Raw genomic sequence first — 27,031 nt, forward strand, 5'->3', positions numbered from 1 at the left:
TGATGTAATGTATTAATGATTACTTTTGATAAATTTATCTTTGAATATTATTACCATTCAATTAAGATTTTAGTATATTTGTAATACTCATACCTATTTTTTTTAAATATGTTACTTTACATATAGATATATATAGATATATAGATATTTTTCTTAGTACGATGTGTTTGTAAAATATAACAAAAAAAAAATCCCTGTTAATGTTCAATGCTTTAGCAATACCTGTAAATTGTAGGTCATGCCAATAAAGCTATTTCAAACCCCTTACATTAGTTAAGTTACTGTTTACTAATATCCCCTGGGGAGGGGTGTGGGAAGTGAGGGACGAAAGGAAAATACAGGGATTGATTGCACAATTAATGTATATTTGGCGATCCACCTGTTTTACCATGAAAATATCATACGGCCTATGAAGCCTCGGATTCGAATTTTAAAATATCGAACCTGGCCTATTGATGGGTTATAAGGAATCCCAAGAGAGTCATAAGACAAAAAAATGGCGGCTATTTTGATGCCGTTAATAATGGATGCTATTGAGAAATCTTTTGTTAAATGGCACCAACGCTCCGACGAGAAGCCGCGATGACGTAACGTACAATCGAAGCATTCAAAGCTCAGAAAACCGTACATGAGGAGCGAAACGACGTCGGTTTTTTTGTAGGCTGTAGTGGACCCGGCGATAAAATTGGGTATATCAAGGGTGAAATTTAGCCTCCGCCGCAGGCATCTCTGTGGCTTTCTCTAGTTTCTCTAGCTATTAATGAGCCGGAGTCTGGAGTATGTCAGAGTTTATAGAGTTGCCTGCGGAGGAGGCTAGGTGAAATTGTATATCAAGCGTAAAATTGTATATCATCACAGCTGTCAAAGAAGGAAAAGACGTCACAAGAAAGAGACAAAGATAAGCCTTTGTGGCGTACCTTTGTGGCGATGAAAACTGTCTACCAAAGGAGTAAAAGTGTATCACGATACCATTTGTTATATTGGAACACAAAATATTTTGAAACAAACGGCGCGCCATATAGTACTTGCCGACTGGTGAGTGACCTCAATGCCCGGGGGGGTACTTCGCCAGAATTTGGGTAGGGGTGTTCCGCTGGGATTCTAAAAGGGGTACCCTGTTTATGACAAAAAAAAAATTGTAGACCCTGTTTATGACAAAAGATATAATTAATTGCACTGAGTTCCCGTTTCAATTATCATGTCATCTCGCGTATTGTTTTTTTACGACCATGATAACCAGTTTCGGTCAATACGAAAGTAGAAACCCTGAATACGACAACAAACTCAGGAAGAACTTTGAACTTGAGTGAAATTGCATACCCTGTTTATGACAAGAAGCTCCAAAAACCATACCCTGTTCAGCGGATCATGCCCGTATAGTCCATATATGGGAGTACCCCCCTCCCCCCCGGGCCTCAATGCGGCAACATAATCCTGATTAGTGAAATATTACCTCGGCTCTGTAGCGCTCGAGCGTAATGTTGTCCCATTTCAGACCACGTGTCATTCCCTTGAGAATAATATTCTTTGTTTGAGTTGTATCCATATTCATGCATCTTCTCATGTGTAACCGTTAAACAAAGAAATGATACTCTAGGAAATGACACGTGATCTGAAATGGGAAAACATTACGTCAGAGCCGAGGATTAAATTGTTTTTGAAGATAACGAAATTCAACCTCTCGAGGTCACATGAGTTGCTAACATAAAAATGTCGACGATCAAAAGTACCATGTTCTTTTGGTTTTGGGGATTTATTGCCCTAGTTCATGGCTTCTCTACCTCGGTCAAAAGAGACCAGCTGAATTTTATAGTCCTTGGTGACTGGGGAGGATTGAATTTCTTTCCGTACAAAACTCCAATAGAATCGGCTGTTGCCAAGCAGATGAGCAAGACATCTGAACAACTTGGAGCACAGTTTATCGTTGCTTTGGGTACGTTTGACTCATGACCATTTTCTTTCTTCTTAGCCCACTCAAGGGTTTGTTTTGTCTTACAATCATCATTAAACAGCCAGGCCTAGCTAGTCATATTCATATATATTCACGTAAGCTTTACATGTAGTCCCTATACTTCTCGCCCGATGAGTAGCTGAGAACATTTAAGAGTAAAGAGGTAAAAACGTCTACATAGAAGCAGGGAATTGATTGGCTGCAAGTATTCCCAAGAGAGTCAAAAGACAAAAACATGGCGGCCATTGTGGTGCCGTTAACAATGGATGCTAACGAGAAATCTTTTGTTAAACGGCACCAACATGGCCGTGATGACGTAACGTGGTAATGTGAAATCGAATCAAAGGCCCTTAGGCGAACTCGTGGATACTTGTTGCACTTTTCGACTCTCTTCTTGAGTTCTAATTATTTTTTTCGATAACCGGCTCGATCTACGAGTCTCAGTCTGAAATCGAAATGTTGACGTCGTACCTAATAAGCGTTTTTGTTTACCTTTTTAAAATACATCAGAAAAAAAGGTCTAACTCATTGAAATTTTATTTCAGGCGTTAATTGTATAATTTTACTTCAACTTGCATCTTTCCTTGATTCTTTTAATATGAATTGAATAATTCGAAGATAAAACTATGTGCGAGTGTGCGCATGCACAGTGGGCCCCCACGGCGTCTACAAGTGCTAGAAACTGATCCCACATGGAACATGAGCATTTCGTTTCCTCATATAAACATCAAAGTAATCTATATGGTATAAGAGCTTTGTGCTTGTTAGTGTCGTGTAACATTCGTAATCGGATGACGTAAGACGATCGCTAAACGTTTAATTATCGATCTGCTAACATCTTAGTGAGTGAGTGAGTGAGTGAGCGAGTGACACATTTGCATATTCAGACCCCTCACAATAACTCGTTTCTACGCTTCGCGTATCCACGAGTTAAAAATGAAAGAAACTGTCCAGTTAGCCTGAATATCAGTCCTTCGGGATCAGTGGCTTGTTCTCCAAGTCATTTCTATGCTTTAGGCTTTGACAATTCGAATCGAAGAAATATATTTGCCATTCCAAAAGATGGGAATGTTACAACTTTTTGGTAATAAGTGAATCATCTTGTTCGTTTGGAGATTGGCTTTTGCTCCCATAATTGTTCTCAATAAAAACGATTAGTCGAGCTTTTTCAGTGACTGCATACAAAAGAGATGCGAAGTGGCACATTATTAGCGCAGATCAGACTTGTCACGGTTGAAAAGGTCACGCAAAACAATACCTGTGAAAACTTAACTTTTCTTATTTTCCTTGATATTCAGGAGACAATTTTTACTTTAGTGGCGTAAAGAATGTCAACGACAAAAGATTTGAGGAAACGTTTGAGAATGTTTTCTCATCAAAGTCTCTCCAGATTCCCTGGTATTTCTGTGCCGGAAACCACGATCACTATGGTAACGCTTCTGCACAAATCGCGTACAGCCAGAAATCTAACAGATGGAATTTCCCATATTATTACTATACTAAAGACTGGACCATTCCAGGTAAAGGAAACGCTATGATAGATAATGAATTGAAGTAAGGGGAAGGGTTGTCAAAAAGGTGTAGAGAATGGGAGTTAGAGCTGTGGCAGCTTTGGAGGTGTGAAGATTATAGCAAGCTTGTTGGAGGTGAGGACCATCGGATTTGGCTGCTCAACTGTATAGGTCTACTAAAAAGGCCAATTCCTCAAACAGTGTTTGCTTTTGGTTGATAGAGTTTCATAGAAACCATCATAGATATGGTGTTGGGTTTTTGAGTATATCTTCCTTCCTTGCCAATACGTTTTATCGTGTTACACTCACAAGAGGATGCTTTTCGTTGGATAGGAACGGACAAGAAACTGCAGTTGGTGATGATTGACACTGTCTTGTTATGTGGTAACACAGTTCATGATTTCCTTGGTGGAAACAATGCTCAAGGTAAGTGACGACGTAGACAACGGACGTGAATGTTAGGGCGGTGTACAGAAATATCCGAGATACTAAAGGGGGTCCCGTTTCCATGAAGGTAGGGTGTACATGATCATAACGTCATACACTAGATATCTCTCATATGATTCGCTTTCACCAAGTTTGCGCGAGAAAAAAGATATTGCAGGAACATTGCGTAGTATACCGAACAGGTAGCGACACTGACATCTATAGTATTGATAGCAATCTATTTTGTTATAGGTCCAGATTCCATCGACGATGCCGAGGTTCAGTGGTCCTGGTTAGAGAAGACATTAAAGTCATCTCAAGCTCAGTACTTGTTAGTTGGAGGGCATTTCCCAGTATGGTCCATAGCTGAACATGGCCCTACTCAATGCCTTGTGGAAAGGCTAAAGCCTTTACTGGAGAAGTACGATGTAACAGCGTACTTATCGGGGCACGACCACAATCTTCAGGTATGTACACGGGCAGAGGACACAAAGTTACGATATTAATAAATCAGTCAGAATGTTGGATGAAAGCAAGGCATTCCAACTTATAAAAATTAATCATCGTGATTGGCTGAGATCATTATGCTAATGTTTCTGCTCTTTCCTGATTGGCTCTAGATTTCACTCATCTTGATAGACTAACTTTGTATTTGTATTGCCGAAAGGAGTCCGAACATGCGCAGTAAGTGTATAGATAACTGATGCACACGCTCGTACTCTCCATTCTCTTGCAGCACATCAAGGACCCCAAGTCCAGTGTCGATTACTTTGTTAGTGGTTCTGGTGCTTATGTGGCTAACAAGACTGATCACAAGGATGACATCCCTGCATTGAGTCTACAATTCTATTGGGCCAACCCTTACAGTTATGGTGGATTTGCAACAATTCAAGCTTCACCAAGCTCCATGCTGCTTACTTTTATCGATGCCGAGGGTAGACAACTCTACACAAGAGCACTGCACTCTAGGGAGTACAAACACAACATTCACTAAAAACGTTAAAGTGACCTTGAATTCAACATTTTCTATGGTAAATTATCCATTGCCTTATCACGTCTTGACAACACTGATAGCAGAATCCTCTTCAATCTGCAAGTTTTTACTCCGTCGGGAGTGCATGATAATGATTTTACTTTTAGGCCAACAGAAGGAACTACGAAAAGTATTCTGGTAGCAATAGTATCAAGATGTGAAAATGGGAACAGAGAAGAGAGAAACCGAGAGAAACCGGTTTTCATTTTCAAACTCAAACCATCCGGCTTTGCGCGCACAATGCTACCTAAATTTACGCTTCATTTACCAATTTTTTTCTTCCCTTATTTGGTCACCAATTTCAATATTTCGTCAAAATAGCACATCTCACAGTATATCGCTAAAATCATTAAGCAAAATATAAATAATTACAAATTTAAGTCGTTTTTATTGGGAAACTTGTATGTCAACAAAATATTATTATAATCTTGAATTATTTATCGTTAGAACATAGAAATGCCACGTTTTTACCATTAGAATTGACATCGAACGGAAATAAACGATATTTTGAATTAATAATATAATGTGTTTGTAAATCTATAAGAGTCTGTTTACAATTATGTAGCTACAGGGATTGGTTGCTCTTTTATTGCACCAGGAACGCAGTGTTCTTTTGTCATAAACAAATCTCCTTTCTCTTGGGACGTTCCTGCATCATTTTCTTCATCTTCAATCTTTTTTTCATTTTGATTTTTATCACAACTTTCATTCTTGCTACCACTCTTATTACGATAAGCTTTATCGACCCTTTCCTCATCATCCGCATCATCCTCATTCGCATCATCCTCATCATCATCATTTGCACAGCTGCCTTCGTTACCATCATCACCATTATCAACATCATTTAATGTGGAGTCCTTCTTTTCTGCACAAGATTTGAATCTCTTCTCTCCAGTTTCCGTCATCACTTCCTTTTCTTCCGCCTCCTTCGGCTGTTCAGAGCTCCTGTCATCATTTCTACCACCTGTTGCTTGATCTACAGATGTGGCATTTGTTTCTTCTTTATCTTCAACTCTAGGTTTTTTGTTGCTTGTTTTGTGGCTCTTTTTTCTCTTTGGTGCTGGCTTTTTCTAATCATTAGAAAAGTTGTGCAAAAACAATTTAGCAACTGTCAACTGGACACGCGGTGGCAGATGCAGGGATGGACATGCGGTGCAACAGTATAGTTGCTTGCAAGATTGGGTGTCCCCGTCACACCGTGTGTACCGACTCAGGAAATCAGAACATTAGGCCTAGGGCAAACGTCGAACTTTCCATGCACCGAACTTAATTACATCAAAGAATGTCGCCTCATTATCACCTGATATCCATTGTTCTTAATGAGTTCGGTGCATGGAAAGCTCGACGTTTGCCCTAGGCCTTAGAATTTGTATGCAACGCGTCTATGACACTAACTCGTACGTACTAACGCTAAATTAGATATTTGATATTTTTCTCTTATTCTAACTAAGAAATACGATCCAAGTAACCAACCTTTGCGTGAGCTAACTCCATGTGTTTCTCAAGTGATCTCTTAAATGTTAAAAGAAAAACGTTTTAGAGCTACTTTATACTGATGATAAAATAAGATACTTGACTGGTACAATACCCTGTGAATTGTTAGACTTATTTTTTGTGAACTTCATTCACTCGTTAAGGTGACTGATTGTGCAGTCCATACTTGTTTTAAAATCGTAATATTCAAAACTAACGCATCTTAGACTTACTATAGAAAATATGTCTCTATGGACCTTCAATAAAATAATAGTCCCTTCACAATGTGGCGCCATCTTGTAAGGTTACCATCCCTCTACATCAAAGCGAGAAAAAAGAAAACCTTTCAATGAAGGGAGACTTTTTGTGACACTCTGGACAATTATGCACATGTCTCTATTATTGCGAGGTCACTTCTGTTCTCGGTTACCTTTAAAGATGGTGCATGGAACTGTGAAGGGGACTATTGCTTTCATGGGTAGTAATGCCCAAGAGAATGAAATTAGAATAGACATGACTGTCATGTTGGTCGACATAAAAAATGGAACCAATGAAAATTTTTTATTTAATTCACCCAGCACAGCAGGACTAGTAATGTTGTGTGTAATCAAAGAATGTGTCCTTTCTTACCCTGTAAGCAAACTGTTTGTCACAGTTTTCAACATCACAAGAAAAAGACTTCATGCCTTCATGATAGCACTGGACATGTATTTTAAGGTTGTAAGCCTTTAAAGGAAAAAAAAACCATGAACATTCGCTAACAGAATCCAAAGTTTTATTCTAATTAAGGCATTGACTTATTTTGTTTTTTAATCATTCATGCTTATCTTTCATTCATCTAGCTATTCATTAACTGACTGTCTGATTCACTTGCTTGGGATGAGACCTCTTTACCTTGGATGTAATGTTTTTCCACTTCAGTCCACATGTCATTCTCTAGAGTATCATTTCTTTGTTTCATGGTTGCACATGAGAAGACATGGATACAACTCAAACCAAGAGAATGACACATGGTATGAAATGGGGAAAACATTACAGCCAAGGTAAGGCGGTCTATTTAGTTGCATAACAAACATACCTTTGTGTAAAACTTATCACATTCCTCTACTGGGCATTTAAAAACTTTTCTTTCATCATCATGAATGACGGCATGTCTTTTAAGCTGGGTAAAGCAAAAGGAAGGAACAGTCAGTGTTGTTATAGCAATGGCTATTTCTTGGCCACACATTATCATCACATTCAAATCAATCTGATTGAATTCAAACTGAAGGAGATACCAATCATAAACTACATCTTTCATGTTGCCTATGCGAAGTTACCTCATATCTTTCTTTGAACACTTTACCACACTTTAAACACTTGTAACCTTATTGGGAAAAAAACACCAGGAACGTCACTGTCACATAAAAATAATATGATCGTAGATATAAAAAACATATAACATCAATCCCCGATGAACCATCCTATGGGATGGGCTGATCAAAGTCAGGACACTGCAGCTATAACCCTTAATACTTATATTAAATCAGGTAGTGTGTTGAGTTTTGTGGAGGGAGGAAAGCCAAAGAACTGAGAAAACCCTTGAATCAAGGTCTTATCTCATGTCCTGCATTCCTGTGATATGTGACTAGACATGAATAAAGTACAAGAACAATATAAAGAAACGGAAAAAATGCAGTGATTCTAACATATCATTACTAATAAATAAATAATAAGCGATAAAATATGAATTTTAATGTTCATAATGTTTGTCACTTACCATGGCTAGTAACATGCTTATTAAGGTCATGAAACCTAGAAAAACTTTCTCCACAGTTTTCATGCGAACAAAAATAAACTTGACCTGTTAAAACAAATCGATAGCAGTTATAAATACGTGTAGCCTTGCGCATAGTGCTGAGTGATAAAGGTCCATTCAGAAAGAAATGTGAGATTTTTCCTTACCTTGCTCATGTTTCCTAATAATATGTATTTTTAACTTTTGTGCTGTAGCAAAACGTTCATCACAACCATCTCTTTCACAGCTTCCGAAGATCAAAAATATAAGTTAAAAACAAACAAACAAAAAAAAACAATTAAGAAACAAAGCGGAGCTCTTAACTATAATTAGTACAGTGATGAAGTATCAACCACATTACTTATCTGGTTATCCATTACCTGTATGGCAGTTTATTTTCATGAGCACATTCATGCTTTCGTAGCTGAGTTCCTTTACTAAATGTCTTGCAACATCCTTCAAATTTACACTGTTCATAAACAGATGAACAAGAACGCAAGTGAATTTCACTTTACCATAAATATTATACAAAATATGCATGACATACAACAAATTATTCCATAAAACATTTCACATACTATAGATCTATTTATAGTACACTCAACAAAATTACGCAACTCTGATTGGTCGAGAGGAGTACAATTGTAGCATTTATTATTTCACTATTAATTCGAATTAAGTCGATATGGCAACACGGCAAAAACAATGTCAAAACAATTATGTTCTATCATTTTGTACTTAAAAAACATATAAATAAAATTTTAAAGCCGTAAGAACTAATCTTTTTTATGCATTTCAGTTGTGCGACTGACTGAAAATTGGACTGAACGGCGTCGCTTCGCATCTTTTACTGAAATTTTGTTGAGTGAACTATAAACAAAAAATCACACGATCTTTTCATACAATTTGGAATTCTCGTGCAATTACAAGAACTTTCAAAACATTACTCGTGTCTATTAATTTCCAAATTGCACTAGAGATCATGCTATTTCCTATACTTATCAATGGCAGAAATATATAATATCCTTTATTCATTAAAAAATATATTTAACCACATTGTTGGATACCTTAAATGGTTTATCATGAGCTCTTTTCTCATGTCTTTTTAAGTTATGCTTGATAGAAAATGCCAAGGAACATCCAGGATATGAACACCTAACAAGACAAGAATATAATGCAAAAAAATATCAATAGTTACCAAGCTAGAATACAAAAAAATAAAAATCCCTAACTCTGGCCCCACACCCTTTAAGAATCATTATATCAAAGAGCTCATGGGGGGTGGGGGTGGGGTCAGGTCCCCATCCTGCAGCTTGTCCTAAGCCTAAAATATAAGTTTTATTAGAGCTTACTTGAATGGTTTTTCTTCTGAGTGAGATGTCAGTTGATGTCTTTTGAGGTGGTATGGTCTTACAAATGTCTTGTTACAACCTTCATGATTACACTGGAATGGGCGCTAAAATGCACAATACAATAGCCATTATTAAAGACAAAGATTTTCTAAGTATCAATCTATGAGCTGGTAAATAAATACATAGGTAACCACTAGTATCTATCATGATTTGTACATGAAGTTATTAAACTCTTAATAATTCATGAGGAAAACACAACAGAAATCACGACCGTGAAGAGTTTTGTAAATCAGATACAGAATCCTGTTCATTTGCATAAACTTTAAGATGGATTTTCTTGGCCAGATTCACTTTTATCTTTAAAATTTTAGCAAAACACAAAATAACTAACCTAGACGTTTGATAAGTAATCTACAGTATTCGTGTCCGTGTTGTATCTGATATACAAATGTATATCGGATACAACACAGCCACTCATACTGTTTATATTACTTAAACATTATTTAAACAGAAACAATGTGCCTGACATATATATCAACAGGTTGATAATGCCTCTAATACATTTGCAAACTGCACTGTCAAGGCTAAACATATTGGCTGTGTTGAACTGTCCAGCCAATATTGGCACCTGTCTTGCCAAACGGTCTTGTGCTGTTGACCATTGCCTACGTAACCTTTGAGAAGAGGGGAAGGGAAGATGAAGAATAGGAGGACCTCCCCAGTCCCACTTCCATTCCTCCTCCCCTCCTGAAAGTGCCACTATGCAGGCTATGTTGACCAGTATCATTCACATTGACTAGTCTTCATGTCTGGCCATACTGTGCTTTTTTTTTTTGCTATCGATGGTTTTCACAGCCGCCGAGTTCAACACAAAATATTTGAAAATGTATGATAACAAAACACTTTGGGTTCCCCAACAGACCATTTTTTAATCAAAAAATATTAACCTTTTATTTCTATTCCCCGGAGTAGTCAATCGATAAAAATCGATATCGATTTTGCCGATCGATAAATCAATAACAATCGATACCGCTGATTTGATTGATATCGATTGTATCTATCAATCATTAAAAATTGAACTCACACTAAATTTTTGTATCGATTTTTATCGATTGATTGATTATATACATATCAATTTTTTTCGATTTATGTCTTGAACAATTTCTATCGATGATCGTACGAGGGCGGTGTGGCTACGGATTGACACCACCGACAATTACTCTTTCGTAACCATGGCTTGACACAAACTAGGAGTTTGTTATAGTAGAAGATAATATAGGTAAGTTGTAGTGCTTGGGAACGAGGTTAATCCAGGGGAAAGCCCTTGGAATTAAATTCGGAAAAATTAATTTCCGACCTCGCTGGGATTCGAACCCACGACCTTCGGAATTGTACTACCGATGCTCTACCAGCTGAGCTAGAGGTCAGACTGAGAGCAGGCCGGGGTGAAATAGATGTTAGGTCGCGGTAATTATGATGCAAAGATGAGAGTATGTGGACCGCGTAGCACTAATGAAATAGTAGAAGATAATATAGGTAAGTTGTAGTGCTTGGGAACGAGGTTAATCCGGGCGAAAGCCCTTGGAATTAAATTCCTAATTCTCATTCCTAGTGCTACGCGGTCCACATACTCTCAGTTTGTTATAGTGATCAGTGAACAGACAGCAAAAGTACTTGGATAATTAGCTGCCTGATCTACATATAATTACTTGTGACTTAATAGTTATAAAATCTATTGCACTATCATCGATATTTTAGAATACTTTCCGTGAAATAAAGCTGATTATATGATTGTACTCATTATTGGATCGAATTAAAGCTGTCAAATCTTGATCGATAAAAATCGAACTCACACCAATTTTTTTATCGATTTTAAACGATTTCCCATAAAAATCGATACAAATCAGCTGATTTCTATCGATTTTTATCGATTGACTACTCCGGGCTATTCCTAGGAATGAAAAATCGTTCGAATTAAGCAAAATTCTATACTTTTCATACCGATTGATGATAATTACAATCCCAAAATGGACAGTTCTATCGAAATTGTACTAAGCTTATATATTAATGATTATCTATCAAAAATTAACAACAGAATACCTCATCCAAACTAAGATCTTTAATTATAATCCTTGGTCTGAGTTAAGGTTCTACTATGGCATCAAATTTTGAGTATTTTTACAAATTTTGAACGACGTTGAAACGTACACCACGTGCAACTAGAAAATACGGGAATTTTCACTTCATATCCAACTAATACCTGAATTTCATGCCATAGAATCAAACAAAAAATAAAAAACCAATTCCTTACTTCTCCTGTGTGCGATCTTTTGTGCTCTATAAGCCTCCAGTTTTTGTTAAAAGTCTTGCCACATACATCACATTCGATCCTCTTCTTGTCCTCCATATTGTTATGATGAATCATCGACAAGGACTGGGTAGTAGTTACAACAACTTACAACAAGAGAGGGGAGGGAGCGTAAACCGATGTGTACGTTGGGCTTGAAGTTTTGTGCCTGTGGAGGAATGTTACAACACGATATAAATGCATTTTTTTGTTTGGAGCCGGAAGCTGCAGGGAGCCACGATGGTGTTGGTCAAAACACCTTGAGCCTTCCATTTTGTCATCACTTGTCAAATTATCTGTTGTTCTGGACGATCGCAATGCGGGATCTTTTTACAAGGACAAAGGAGCATTTGGACTCAACGTTATTGCAAGCGACGGGACATTTCCGGTCTTGATAAAGTCAAGATTTCGATTTGTCTCAAAATTTTGGCTTTTCCAATCAAAAATTGCAAGAAGTTTCACTAACATATGAAAGACAAAAGTTTTAAAGTTAACGAAAAAAAAAAAAAAATTTTTTTCGAGCAAATTGTCATTTTTCGTATCCTAATACCTTGGCTATGAACGAGTTGAAATGGATCCATTTGCGATCCGTAGTAGTTATAATCATAACTACCAGGAAAATACAACATTTGCCTATAGGTCTGTGGCGGTTGCTAGACCAATATTGGGCCTCCACGGCTCTGGATTCGAACTGAAAGCATGTGATACAGTCCATCTATGACCCTGGAGCACAGCTCTATTAAACCAGTTAGGGTTGATTTGAGAGGAGTAAGGAAAAACCGGAGGACCGGAGAAAATACGGTGGCCCACAAGGGTCACGGCAAAAGAACACAACTTCACAGCACTAACGAGTGAGTCACGACAGAATACTACTCTTCCCAGTAGACCGAGGCAGTTGTGATTTTTTTAATCGCCTTCGTAGCGTCTGTTATGTTAATCACGTGGTGTAAAAAACTTGTACTCGTGTTACAACATTGGCATCACGTGGTCGATTTGAAATGTCAGTTCTGGATAACATACTAGACGCTACGAAGGCAATTAAAAAATCACAACTACCTCGGTCTACTGGGAAAAGTAGTACAATAAACGCACGGCAAAATAAGGCCGAACTCACGGCAAAACAAACTAAGTCCACGGCAAAATAAAGAGAAAAAGCCACGGCTCAAGTGACTTTCCCACGGCGGAAGTGAAAACACCAGGACTCAAGGTGAGAAAATTATGGGCAGCCTTTAATATTGCCTTCCTGTGTAAATCTGCTCGTGCTATGATTGGCGTGGACTCCTTCTCGTTTTGAATTTAGATCCCCTTTAGCAGCTATGCTTTGTTCTAATTGTGGTAAAGCAACACAGCCATGAATAGGGAAGCCATAGAGCTTTAATTTATCGTATCCATCAGCGTGCCAGGCACCATTGGGTCCTGGACAACACTACTCTCGTCTTCTAAGTTTGTGTCTTTTTCTTTGCTCAACTCCTTCGGGGTCTATTTCTTTCATTAGCTCTTGTACAATTATACGTGGAACTATTATATCAATTATAAATTGACCGATAAACAACTAATAAATCTGGACCATCCATGATTGCCAATTCTTACGTAATATTGCACTTTTTTTCTTTCTTGAAAGATGCCACTCCGCTTCAGACGTCTTTTTAGCGTTATTAAACTCATGTTTATATCGTAATGCTTATAGAGCATTTTAATGATTTCTTCGTATTTATAACCACGATAAAACAAGTATCGTATAATTTCATTTTCAGAATCCGCCATTTTGTAGAGTGAACGCGCGCCCGCAATACTTTTGGAAAGCTCATGGTTTTCTGTTAAAGTGGTACTAGTAAGTGTGGGCTTCCTGTAAAGCCTGTTTGCTTTGTTGTGAGTTTGCTTTGTTCTGCGGTGAGTTTGCTTTGTTCTGCCGTGGGTTTGCTTGTTTTTTGCCGTGAGATTTGATTTTACCGTGACCCTCGGAGTCAGAAAGAGAACCAACCAACTCAGCTCACATGGGGCGATTGGGATTCGAACCCCGGACCACAGAGGTGAGAGGCGAGCGTTTTACCACCACGCCATCCTGAGAAATCTGACAGTTTTGACGTTTAACAAAATTTTGTCCTGCTTCGATGCAGGCCGACGGCGTCTTTGAAGTTTGGTAAAGAAAGACAAATGTTGACCAGTAATAAGATTTTAAAATGCGTTCGCACTAGGAAACGGCTGAATAACGGGCCCTAAGCCTGTGGAGGAATGTTATACGATATCTTTTGTCAATATTCCTGTGCACATATTTGCCAATCGCATTCTGGAGTCCTGCCTTGGCTTGTAAAATATGCCGCGGTCAAAAAGTCAAATTTGGACGTTTCATGAAAGGTATTCTAGTTGGTTCTCAAAATATCAAATTCCGTAAACTGAGCGCATTCTTACTGTAACTTTTGAGCTGTAATCTTCGACTTGTGCTCAAAAAGGCTGGCCATCCAACGCACAACTGCAAATTTAAGGTTCGCGGTAAGTTTGTTTTGTTTTGAGTTTTGCTTTGTCAAATTCGGACGTGTAAGTGAAAGTATTGGTTCCCAAAATATCAAATTACGGAAACCAAGCGCATTACTGTAACTTTTAACCGGTACTGATCTTCAAGCTTAGTTTTATAAAAACTTGTACTCAAGAAGGCTGGCCATCCAACGGTTGAGTTTGTTTTTAAGTTTGCTTTTATTTCTGAACCGCATCTTTTTTAACCTCCTTTGAAGCCGTTCTTAGGGTCGTCACGCAACGTTTCCCCTAAGAACGGCTGCAAAGGAGGCTACATCTTTTTCAAATTCCATATTAAGCTAATAAATACGTAACTAATAAAACAAATAGCCGTCATTTCAATGCGGAAGGGAAAGAAATTTCCGCCAGATCTAAGAAAATGAATGCCGATCACCTTAATTTATGGTTACGTAACCGGTTGTATAAATGGGAAGACTTCAGTAGAGAGTGTGCCCTTCGCTTTTGCGAAGAAATAGAGTAGACTAATCTGGTATACGTATGCTGCGGTCCATTTACGCTGATGACGCTGCTCAACGTACAAGAGCAGCTTCAAAAAGTTCTTGTTCCGGCGCCTAACATGGCAGCCACATATTCTTTGTCTGTATATACGTTATTGTTTTTTATGGTTTGTCGCTGTTATGTAGTCCCTTTTTCTTATATTGATAATTATAACATTAATCGTCATTTGGATCTTGAAAGAAGTAAATCTCTGCACTTTGGTTTAGTGATTAATTCAGTGGTTTCAAGTTCATCTCCCTGGAATGTTTGTCAGTTAACTTCGTTTCGTCTCAAATCTGGTTTCTACAAGTCTCGTATTGCCGTTGGAAAAATATCTAAGCATGGTTATACTTCATTATCTATTCCTGGTCACGATCCTCCAACTGATATTACTATTTCTATGGATATTCATCGTAATCCTGGCCCTTCTTCGTTTAACTCTGACCTCAAGACTACGGTTCAACGACTTCATATGGTTCATCACACAAATAATTATCATCGTTCATTGGATATGCCTCGTCTTTCTTTACAACATTTAACATCTACACCTGTGTTATCCCATGTCTTTTATGGCCATAACAGAACATCGGTCCTTAATTACAATAAAGAAATCCTGGATTCCACAGTTGGAATTTCAAATCTTAACCGTCAACTGCCGTTAATAACATACTCAAGAGCAAATCTTTTCGAACTTCGCCGTAATACAAAAGCTCCTTCATCTTGCTGCTCCTCTGCTCTTAAGGAATTAAAGCTTTTTCGATTTCGTGGCAAGCGAGGTGGTCATCGTACAGATCGTTCTACAATTTCATCATCACCTGCTTCAACAACAAACATTAAAATTCCTGCATCACTTGAACCTGCTTCAATTTCTACCTCAACTGCAAACTACATGAAATTTTGTCTCTTAAATGCTCGTTCAATAAACAATAAATCTCTTTTAATTAAGGATTATGTTGTTGAAAGAGAAATCGATATTCTCGCTATAACTGAAACCTGGCTAAAAAATACTAATTCTGATTTTATTGTGCGTGATATTTGTCCTACTGGTTATTCGTTTTGTCATGTTCCTCGTCAAAATCGTACTGGTGGAGGTGTTGGCATAATGTATAAAAATAGCCTGAAAATCAATCATCATGTAACAATGTCTCACACGTCTTTTGAATTTATGGAAATGCTACTTCATCATCAATCGTCTACTTATCGTATTGTTATTGTTTATCGTCCACCCTCTTCAAATAGCTTGCTATTTAATGATGATTTCACTACTCTCTTGGAACGACTGGTTACATCTTCTGGCAAACTGGTAATTTCTGGAGATTTTAACTTTCACATCAATGACACTAAAGATAATAATGCTAATCGCTTTATGGATTTACTCGATTGTTTTAATCTGACTGTCCTTGATCCTGTTTCACCTACACATAAAAGTAATCACGTTTTGGATCTAATCATTACAAGATCTGATGAAAAATCTGTGACCAACCTTACTGTACACGATCCTGTTTTATCTGATCATTATGCTGTTCATTGTATGTTATCTGTAAACAAGCCTCTACTTCAATCAAAAAGCATTTCTTATCGCAAGCTTCGTGCAATAGATGCTGATTGTCTCCAACAAGATATTATGAACTCTGCACTATATCAATGTCCTGCTACTCAACTATCGGATTTGTGTACTCAATATGACTCTGTTTTATCGTCTATTTTAAATAAACATGCTCCTTTACGTTCTCGATCCATCTCCCTTCGCCCAAGAGCTCCATGGTATACTGACGAAATTCAAATTAATAAAACAAAGCGTCGTAATCTAGAAAGACGTTGGCGACGTTCCAAATTAGAGGTTGACCGTGAATTATATGTTGATCAATGTAATGTTGTTAAAAAACTGATTTTTGATGCAAAAATGAATTTTTATTCTAATTTGATTACTGATGCTGGTTCTAACAGTAATGATCTATTCCGTTCTATTGATCGATTGCTACACCGTATACCTGAGAAAAAACTACCAACCTCAACTTCATCCACAGATCTAGCTAACAATTTTGTTTACTTTTAAAAACAAAATCGTTAACATCAGAAATGGCTTCGTTCCTACGTCACATCTTTCAAATGATTTCTCTTATCTGGATTCACCTAAACTGGATTGTAAAATTGATTCATTTTCGCCTATCTCTATTGATGAATTATCAGCCATTGCGAAAAAGATGTCATCTAAATCCTGTAGTCTTGATCCTTTTCCTGCAAGTCTCCTACTTGGACATTTTGGTGCATTACTGCCTACTATATGTGAAATCGTTAACCTGTCACTTCAAACTGGTGTTGTTCCATCTTCTCTTAAAGTTGCTGTTTTAAAACCGTTACTGAAAAAACCATCTCTTGATCATGAAATTTTTGGAAATTATCGCCCTATCTCTAATTTAAAGAATATCTCCAAGATTATTGGAAAAGTCGTTTCCCTTCAGCTAAATGATTATCTGTCTCTGAACAATCTCCATGAACCATTGCAGTCTGCATACAAAACATTTCATAGCTGTGAAACTGCTCTTCTTCGAGTACAAAATGATATCCTCCACTCCATTGACAATCGTTCTTGTGTTGCCATGCTACTCTTGGACCTATCTGCTGCATTTGACACAGTTGATCATCAAATTCTTCTAGATCGTCTCCATACAAAATTTGGCATTTCTGGCATAGCTCTTCAATGGTTTAAGTCCTACCTCACTGATCGCTTTCAATTTGTTTCCATTGATGATTTTTCTTCTGAAGCCCTTCAACTTGATTGTGGCGTACCTCAAGGTTCTGTACTTGGTCCTTTGTTGTATCTCCTTTATACTTCTCCAGTAGCTGATATCCTCCGAATACACAGAATGCCTTTCCACCTTTATGCTGATGACACTCAATTATATATTCCTTTCTCCTGTAATGATGATTTGTCCCTTAATGATTCCATGAATCTGATTGAAAACTGTCTATCTGATATTGATGCTTGGATGACTACAAATAAATTGAAACTAAATAAAGGCAAAACTGAATTCCTGTTATTTTCTTCAAAGCACAGCCCACAGTTAACTCTTCCTTCTCTTCAATTTGGTTCTGATGTGATAATGCCCTCAATGCATGCTCGGAACATTGGTGTCATATTTGATACGCATCTTACTTTGGTTCGTCATGTGAATAATATTTGCAAGTCTTCTTTTTATCATCTCAGAAACATTGCTAAAATAAGAAAATACATCTCTTTGAAAACAACTGAAACTCTCGTCCACGCGTTCATATCCTCCAAACTCGACAACTGTAACTCTCTGCTCTTTGGCTTACCAAACAAACTCTTAGATAAACTACAATCTGTACAGAATGCTGCTGCCAGAATAATCACTCTTTCCCATAAACATGACCACATTACACCTATCCTCGTTAATCTGCATTGGCTACCAATTGAATCTAGAATCAAATATAAAATCCTATTACTTACTTTTAAAGCTCTTCATGGCCAATCTCCTATCTATATCCGGGAACTCATTTCAGTGTATAAACCGAACCGTAATCTTCGTTCTGCATCACAAGTTCTTCTATCAGCACATTCTTATAATCTTAAATCTTATGGTCATCGCTCCTTCTCTGTGGCTGCTCCTGAACTCTGGAACTCACTTCCAATATCTCTCCGAAATGCATCAAGTCTTGCCTCATTCAAAACTGAACTTAAAACTTATCTCTTCAAATTAGCATATTCTTTGTAAATAATTTTATTTTGTCGTTGTCTTTGTCGTTTGTTTACTAGCGCTTAGAACAGATTTGTATTTGCGCTTTATAAATAAATATTATTATTATTATTATATTATTATATCACTAGTAAATGGACCACGGAAAACTGCATGGCTGTTCATCCGGCTGTTTATTCTGACATTAACCTTTCCCTGGTCCATAGTTAACCAGGCGTAGACAGTGTCGCCAACCTTTCTTGGTCTGTTCATATCGAAAACATGCGGAAAAAATACTAAAAAGGCTTGTGCTATGCTGTTTATTTTCTTATATTAAGAAATATCAGTATACAGGATTCGATCAAGCCTTTAACCGGTCTGTAATGGAATGATTACCTAATGTAATTGGGTCGAACTCAGCCATCAAATTACAGAAAGGATTTGCCCGACTTCTTCTTGATGAACTACCGAATCAAGATCTCGAAAAATGCTTTTGTGCAAACTTGATAAATTGGATGTTAGCCGATTGTGGTGCTGTTAATTCATCAGGCAAAGCTGCATAAATCCTCATTATTTCATTGAAAAACTGGATACTTTATTCTTTCTTATATTACAACACTAGAAACTCTTTCTTATATAGACTGCCAAATAGCTTTTTTTAATGATATCCTAAATAACTTAAATTGATCCAACCTTTACAAATATTACAACAATGGCTAGGAAAGGCCGATATCTGATGTCGTCCATTATGGAATCATACAATAATGAAAACTTCAATGTTTCAAGAATTTATCAAAAAGTTTATTTTTTGTTTATTATTTATATATATTTTATCTTTTATTAATATTTCTTTCCTGACGTACAGCATATATAAATACATTTAGGTATGGTTATAAGCCGGTTGCTTTTCAGTAGCATTGTAGGAAATATAAACTTGGTTCAAATGCGGCCTTTTACAGCTACTGTGTTATTTACTTAGATAAAGGGTCAAAGGGAGGGATCATTGGATAATTGAGGACGGGATTGCGTAAATCCAAAAAAATTTGATTAAGCACTTCACCTAAGAAAAAATATCGCGCAGCCTCTCCTTTTAGTAATGAGCAAGACGCTCTTGGAGCGTGCACTGGGTTGCCCAATATGCTGGTATGCTGGAGCTTATTTAACACGGCCTAATCTTACTTTGGAACATTTAAGGTGTATTTTTCTTTCATAACTTCCGAATACTTATCTTTTCTCACCTCAAATTTGTTCAAAAGTGTACCCTTTACCCTTTAAGTAGTTTAGTTTAAGTGTATTTTACCATCAACACATTTGTTTGCCTCCTCAGTTCAACTCTTCTCCTTTACATGGCTAAAATAGTGAACTTACAATCCAATTGGAATGTAACCCCTAGTACTTTCAGCTAATCATAATTTTATGACAGAACTTATGATGTGGGAATAGGGTAGTTCAGGGGAAAAGAGGGATTTAATAAACATCTCGGATTAGAAGGATTTCAACTCAAAAAGTCTAATCTAAAAACTCATAACTAGTTAGAATCATGTGCGTATTTCGTTCGCGATATTAAAGATTACCTTTCAATATTAAGATATTTCTCACAGTGATATATATATTGTAACAATGTTCCATACAACTATTAACGGGGATAAAAAAATAGTTATGTACATTGTTTGCTTGGTTCGGATGACCACGTTAATTAATGGCGGTCCCGCCCCTCGCGATTCTTCTAGTATAAGTTTGATCCGGGCTCTCCGGGGTTTGATCGGGAGAGAGCCGCCAATATGCCGTTATATTCCTCCTAACTAGCCGTCAATATAAGCCAGTATTGGCGGCTCAAAATCGCAATAACTTATAAATGTTATCCGGGATGACTACTACTATTATTATGATTTATTGATGGTTAACTTTTATTCACGCTGACCTTGATGCATGGTAGCATTGGAAAAAAAACCTGCAAGGGTTGATTTCAATGGCAAAAGTTAAGGGAGCTTTAGGTTATTCTTGGCCCACATAGCGGATTTAATTTCAAGATGACTCAGGTTTGAGTTAAGTTTCACCAGAACAAAGCGTTAGACTAACTGATTATGGCGGACGAGCATCCGTCCATACTTTCCCGAATCAAAACAGCAAACGCCACAGCGAGAATAACTTTAACACCTCTAGTATCCAGGGTAAGGCTTTCATTCGATTGAAACCTGTCACTCATGACACTGACTAACACTATTTGAGCGAGACACAACAGAAAAAATATACTAAGGGTATGTTAAGAGTGTAAGGACATAGATATACATGAATTTAAAATTATATTTTTTTCTATAGTTGTTAAAGAAACGCCGACTTCCTGCAGGACCGACCAAGCACTGATCACTAGAAATCGTACTGTCGCTGTTGTCTGAAATATCGAAGCAATGTTTGTAGAAGTTGGGGTCTTAGTATTCGCTGCAATCGTTCTGTGGGAAATCTACCTCATCCTGACTGAACCAAGAAATCTTCCGCCGGGGTTTCGCGTTCCAAGTTTGATAAGCTTGGTAACGTTTCCCACCAATGTGTCACCGCACAAGAGGTTATTAAATGCTGGGCTATCCTCAGGAAAGTATGGAGACGTTTCATGCTTGAGGATTGGGCGACAATTGATGGTGGTAGTCAGTAGTTTTGAAACAGCCAGAGAGGCTTTGGTTCAGAAAGGATTTCAGTTTGCTGGCCGACCTTCATTAGAAGTTGCAAAACAGATAACAAGAGACGGCAAAGATGTGGTTCTTGGGGACTTTGGACCCGGCTGGAGGATGCACCGTAAGATCGTCTTGTCAGCTTTGAAGACCTATGGGGTTGGGCTGTCAATCCTCGAGAATAAGATTTCTGTTGAAGCCGAAGCTATAGTCGAGACATTTCAAACCAATCTTGGAAATCCATTCAACCCTAGACCTAACATCGTTAACGCGGTCCTAAACATCATATGTGCAATATTGTTTGGAGAGCGCTACAGTCTTAACGATCCCGAGTTCTACGAGATAGAACGTTTCCACTCTTCACTCACCAGAATCTTTGCTAAAGGTCAGATTTTGGACATTTTCCCGTTGCTTAAATATCTTCCCGTGCAAATAATGCGCGACATTAAAGAAGCGGTGGAATTCCGGGACAGATTTTTTGAGCGCAAGTTGGCTGAACACAGAGATAAATTTCAGGACGCTGAAACGGTGCCAGATCTAACGTACGAGCTTCTAAAAGCAGCGCAAGAGGCAAACACTGACCAGGAATGCACGACTAAAGAGTACCTGACCGATGATCACCTAGTTGGAACTATGATGGATGTGTTTTTAGCTGGAGCGGAAACCACTGCGACTACAATTCTTTGGGTTCTAGCATACATGGTATCTTACCCAGAGGTCCAAGCATGCGTCCAGAAAGAATTTGATGACGTCATAGGAAGGGAACGCCTGCCCAGTTTGAGTGACCGCGGGAGTCTTCCATACTTTGAGGCGACCATCAAGGAGACCATCCGCCATGCTACGCCCTTTGTAGTAGGAGCACCGCATAAGACTACTACTGATACGACGCTTAAAGGTTACAATATACCCAAGGATACAATGGTTATATTCAATCTGTGGCAGATTCATCATGACCCTCGTCACTGGAAAAACCCTAACGATTTTGAGCCAACTAGATTTCTGGATGAGCAAGGAAAGCTACTCAATGTATCAACGCTGAGTTACATGCCGTTCAGTTTGGGTCCACGCGCGTGTCTGGGCGAGTCCTTGGCTAAGACCGAGTTATTTTTGTTCCTGTCTAGATTGCTGTATGAATTCAAGTTTGAGAATCCACCGGATGTCCCGCCTCCAGACATGGAGGGCACCTTTGGGGTAGTACAATCGCCCAAGCCCTACAAGGTTGTGGTTAAGAAGCGATTCTAAACAACGCATGCATTATGCTGCATCAGACCACAATCTTGCATATTTCCCCTGCGTTTTTAGTGTTTTAGATAAAAAAGACAAAAAAGATACATTAATTGATTTTTAAAATGATATTTTTATCGTCAAAATTTATTTTTAAAAATTACATAAAATGGAAAAAGTTTTTTTTACTATTTAGATTGGATAGGGAAGAATTCCTGTGAGCTTTGGTAATAGCGCAGCGCACTGATTCTTAAAATAGCTTAAAGATTCGCATAAACATTGCATTCCGTTTAACCGCTACGAGGATTATACGAACCGATTTTATTATTTTTACTTAAAGTTACAACAATAACCCATGTAAACTAAGATCAACTGCGATGGGCTGTGAAAATTATCTATTGAAAGTAAACTTGTAAGTTTGTTTGTCCGAATTTTGCCTTTGCCTTCGTTTTTATGTCACGGATGCGCTGCGCTATTGGTCAAACAAGAGATAACAGTTTTCATCCAAATATAAAATTCTCCTCAAGTTTACCTACACCAAAGCTACATGGCATTTTCTCTACATATTTTTAATGAACAAAACTGGTAGATTTTTTTTTTTTTTTGTTAAATTACTTTTTTTTTGTAATGAATCTGAATCAATGAACTTGATGGTATGAAAGTGGACTAAAATGATTTATATTTTACAAAAATTATTTAAATTAATAGTAATATTTTCATGAAGATTTCAATAAGTACAATTAATACATTCAATATAAGTAAGTTGTGATTGATTCAAGGTGAATCAAAAAATCAATCTTAGAAAGCAAATGAAGTACACATCAAACAAGAACTTCTTAGGGAAATGCTCAGGTTTCTTGCTAAACTGTTTTTTAATTCAAAAAGTCCAACTGAAACTTGGAAAAATAATATAAAACTCTCCTTAGGAGAAAAATAATAGGTTTTTTGTATGCATGATAAAATTTATATGTACCAATTGTCATTTTGAAATCAAATGAAATTCAATCTAACTCAGTAAGCACTGAATTGTCAGCATGAAAGTCAAATCAATCTTATGCACATGACTTTCATACTCCAAGATTAAGCATGTTCATGCCTTGATTCTGACCCACTCTTCTGGTATTTTGTCTAATATATCCCTCACTAAAGAAAACTTCTTTTTCTGGCTAATGAAATATGATTGACAAAGATTTCTGGAGTGAACAGGGTCAAAAGATGATCACTTAATTCCCTTTTGTTATGGTTGTCAATCTAAGTTTTTATACCTAAATAGTTTTTATCTACAAAAATGAATTTAAAAGACAATAAAGAATAGAATTAACTACATGTGTTGCGATGTGTTGCATAAAAATAGCTTGTACCACATTTACCATTTTTGATTTGCCCAAAACATCTATGTACAAGGATACAAGTCTGAAGTTGGAAGAATGCAGAATGTATTTTTTTTCTCTCACTGACTTTCACCCAAACAGGATTATGCATGCCTCTAACATTGGCAGAATATTAGGCAGTTGTGTGATTTGACATGCCTCTCCAACCATCTGTGCGCAATTTTGTCATTTCTGACTCGAGGGAAATAATTATGAAACCCTTGGAGGAAAAAATTGCAAACAAAAAGTATTAGCTAGGATTTGAACAAAAAATTCTATAAATTTTTACATCATCAAATACATACAGAACAAACTGGTTCATAAGACAAAGTAAATATCAACTTCTTACCCAAGTTATGTAGCTTTTTGTGGCTTTCAAGTTTGCCTGGAGTGTTGAATGCGCTATGGCACCCACGTTCTTTGCACCTGTAGGAAACCAAAGTATATAGTATGCATATGAATATGCAAGTCGATTTTTACATTATGGGAATACTTTCAACTCTGCTCCAAGGACTGCATAGCACGCTAAAAAGTAGGCAGGGGGAGGCTAAGATTAGAAAATAAAAAAAGAACCTAGTATGCAAAGGGGAAAAGTAGGGGGGCTATAGCCAGGGCTCGAAATAGAAAAAAATTTGGCCTATCATGAAGGTTTTTTATTTTCGACTGCTGAAAAAATATTTGACATGCCATTTACTTTTATGGCATGCCACATGAAATAGACAAGACTTCCGACAAAATAAAATTACATGATTTTCAGACTCCTGAATCAATATTCTGAGCAGACATTTGCAAGCTTTTGGCTTGCTACATGTCCTGAGAGAGCACTTTGGGTGATGTGCTTGTTGTATCTAGCTCTTAGCAGGTAAAAATCATCAATTTGATATCTCTGAGGGGTTAAAAATTGTAAAGCCATGCCATTTTTGAAAGTCCACTATCTTTTAGGCATATTTCGAAATTTTGTGACAAGCATAACAGGTACTTCAATCCCAGAGTCCCCACCTGAGGCTACGTGCACATGCATTCTATCACTAACCTGAATGGCCTTTCATTGGTGTGAGTGTAACCATGTATTTTGAGCAGGTTGCATCTTTTGAACACTTTCTTGCAGCCCTTATAAGGGCACTAAAAGCAAACCAAACACAAGTGGTAATATTGAAATGAAATCCATAATAACCAGTTTTAAATATCTTCTCTCAAAACGAAGAATCTATAATGACAATCAACATAATAGATGCTCACCTTAAAAGGCCTGTTGTGTGCTCTGTCTATATGTCGTTTTAAGTAATGTTTGGTTGTGAACATAAGTTTACAATGCATACAGCTAAAACAGAAATATCACAAAAACAATAATTAAACATTTTTGACTACAAAAGGCTTATTGATACTCTAAATAAATTACCTCTGGTATGACCTAATGACTAAATCATACTTCAAAATGGAATTTAGAATTTAAAAGAATACTGTAAGCAGTAATAATATTATGGTGGATGTCAATATTAATATGTTTCTATGAAAACAGGCTCATTAAATTTGTGGAATAAAACAAGTATATTACCTGAACGATTTGGTGCCATTATGGCTAAGCATGTGCCTTTTTAGATGCATCTCCCTAACAAAGGTCTTGTCACATTTTGGGCACAAGCAGGGCCTCTGTTAATAAGAAAAAGTAGCTACATAAGATGAGGTCTGCCACAAGTTATGATTTTTATCCCTATAAGGTACCAATTATATATCTACAGTGCAAGTGTATGATCTAAATGATCAAAGTCTGATAATGAACTGAAAATAAATACCCTGAATTACAACTGTCATTCTGGCTGTCATTAATATAATCTCAGGTATCTTATTAACTGAAAACCACCTTAAGAGGTACAGGCTTAGTCTCTGGTGGTACTTTTTCAAATTTGTGACAACCTAAGATGTACCAAAAAAAATTGAAGATCAGCAACCCTAAAAGCTGTGATAAGTATTCTGCCCTTTTCAAATTGGAGTACCCCATTATTAGAATTGATAATTCGAATTGATATCGATTGATATTGGTCTATCGATGATCAATCGAAGGTCACAAAAAAATTGGTCATTGATTGCCAATCAATGACACTACCTCACAGAGTCTCACTCCATCTGAGAACCTGTCATTTGAATAACTACTGAACTCATGGATATAGGCTGTCAAACGAAGCAGGCTTGTTAACATGTCTGATCACGTGGTTAAGTTAACTATCTACCACGTAGCTGTTAAAGGTTACTGTGAATGTATTCTTTTGATGTTAACGTGGGCGAGAAGTACATTACAAGAAAGAAAACGGGAGACCGAGGTAATGCACTCAAAGTTTTGGACCTGAAAGGCCGGGGACAGCTTGGGCACTTACAGCGAGAGTTAGTTGTTCTGCTTTGGCCTCTTCAAAGCAGCAATATTGAACTGTAATTTTCAACAGTCTTTGACTTTTGTGCTTAGAGTGCTGCACGATCTATCAAGTAAGCTAGCTGACAATTAATCCAGGGAACATGTGATACCTATTAAGTGGCTTTGGTTTTTATTCTTAGCTTTGTAACAGGCAACCCGATTAATGATCCAAGGGGAAGGTGGTGTCCTGGCGGAGGAATTAATGTACCCGCAAGAATAGAAGCTGTTCTGCCAATCAATCGATTTAAATATCAATATGGATAGCATTCGATGAAGGTCACAAAGATTTCAGACATTGATTGATCATCGATTATCAATATCAATCGATAAATTGATATCGATTGATATCGATATTTACATACAAGCGTATCAAACTGAGATCGGTTCGAAAGGTAATAAATTATTGGTTTAGATCTGGCTATAAACTCACACACCGTAAACTGATACCAACATTAATCAAGATTAATACTTTAGTAGTTTATGGAGTGATGTTCAATACAATCTAAAGGAGAATGAATAGACTTTGTCTAGAATATAATAAAAACAATGGAGGCTAGTTCGGACAAGCCCCTAACTCCACGTGTACAACCTTAAAACCTTCCAAATTCCAAAAAAGAAGACAAGCTCCAATCAGGACCAGATTACCAGATTACCAGATTCCAAATTACCTCTCCTGTGTGGGTCCTCTTGTGCTCGATTAGTCGTTGAAGCTTCTTAAATTTCTTGCCACAACTCTTAAAATCACAGATGTTTTCTTGACCCGCCATGTTTGTTTGACAACAATGAC

The 27,031-nt window shown here is 37.3% G+C and overlaps 4 protein-coding genes and 1 pseudogene across 7 annotated transcripts; 3 read left to right on the forward strand and 2 right to left on the reverse strand.

Moving 5' to 3' along the window:
• The first annotated feature begins 1,648 nt into the window (after nucleotides 1-1,648).
• LOC116287485 (tartrate-resistant acid phosphatase type 5) lies at nucleotides 1,649-5,305 on the forward strand. Its single transcript, XM_031694165.2, has 5 exons — nucleotides 1,649-1,933; nucleotides 3,250-3,471; nucleotides 3,796-3,888; nucleotides 4,141-4,355; nucleotides 4,625-5,305. Exons 1-5 carry the CDS (start codon nucleotides 1,711-1,713, stop codon nucleotides 4,880-4,882), a joined length of 1,011 nt encoding a protein of 336 aa, XP_031550025.1. The 5' UTR covers nucleotides 1,649-1,710; the 3' UTR covers nucleotides 4,883-5,305.
• On the reverse strand, nucleotides 5,290-18,404 carry LOC116287484 (uncharacterized). Of its 2 annotated transcripts, none has more exons than XM_089039075.1 (12): nucleotides 18,352-18,404; nucleotides 11,835-12,039; nucleotides 9,524-9,627; nucleotides 9,239-9,326; nucleotides 8,552-8,640; nucleotides 8,339-8,418; nucleotides 8,154-8,237; nucleotides 7,714-7,760; nucleotides 7,473-7,556; nucleotides 7,025-7,120; nucleotides 6,395-6,433; nucleotides 5,290-5,991 (listed from the first exon to the last, which is right to left on the reverse strand). In XM_089039075.1, exons 2-12 carry the CDS (start codon nucleotides 11,946-11,948, stop codon nucleotides 5,479-5,481), a joined length of 1,338 nt encoding a protein of 445 aa, XP_088895201.1. In that variant the 5' UTR covers nucleotides 11,949-12,039; nucleotides 18,352-18,404; the 3' UTR covers nucleotides 5,290-5,478. The 2 variants fall into 2 exon arrangements, with proteins under 2 accessions (XP_088895201.1, XP_031550024.2); XM_031694164.2 differs by lacking the exon at nucleotides 18,352-18,404 and adding an exon at nucleotides 12,421-12,729.
• Nucleotides 12,807-23,793, forward strand: LOC116287483 (steroid 17-alpha-hydroxylase/17,20 lyase). Of its 3 annotated transcripts, none has more exons than XM_031694161.2 (2): nucleotides 12,807-13,077; nucleotides 20,897-23,793. In XM_031694161.2, the coding sequence occupies exon 2, from the start codon at nucleotides 20,986-20,988 to the stop codon at nucleotides 22,483-22,485; it is 1,500 nt and encodes a 499-aa protein (XP_031550021.1). In that variant the 5' UTR covers nucleotides 12,807-13,077; nucleotides 20,897-20,985; the 3' UTR covers nucleotides 22,486-23,793. The 3 variants fall into 3 exon arrangements, with proteins under 3 accessions (XP_031550021.1, XP_088895197.1, XP_031550022.1); XM_089039071.1 differs by lacking the exon at nucleotides 12,807-13,077 and adding an exon at nucleotides 13,755-13,900; XM_031694162.2 differs by lacking the exon at nucleotides 12,807-13,077 and adding an exon at nucleotides 14,203-14,360.
• Nucleotides 22,581-27,011, reverse strand: LOC116287486 (transcription factor IIIA). Its single transcript, XM_031694166.2, has 6 exons — nucleotides 26,913-27,011; nucleotides 25,393-25,487; nucleotides 25,077-25,158; nucleotides 24,871-24,959; nucleotides 24,187-24,263; nucleotides 22,581-24,057 (listed from the first exon to the last, which is right to left on the reverse strand). Exons 1-6 carry the CDS (start codon nucleotides 27,009-27,011, stop codon nucleotides 23,954-23,956), a joined length of 546 nt encoding a protein of 181 aa, XP_031550026.1. The 3' UTR covers nucleotides 22,581-23,953.
• LOC148905859 (uncharacterized) lies at nucleotides 25,483-26,919 on the forward strand (annotated as a pseudogene).
• Nucleotides 27,012-27,031: the final 20 nt, after the last annotated feature.

The sequence above is a fragment of the Actinia tenebrosa genome, unplaced genomic scaffold (genome assembly GCF_029948245.1).
Source record: "Actinia tenebrosa isolate PJP-AT-01 unplaced genomic scaffold, QUT_ActTen_1.0 PGA_scaffold6__47_contigs__length_16458017, whole genome shotgun sequence".
Taxonomy (NCBI): domain Eukaryota; kingdom Metazoa; phylum Cnidaria; class Anthozoa; order Actiniaria; family Actiniidae; genus Actinia; species Actinia tenebrosa.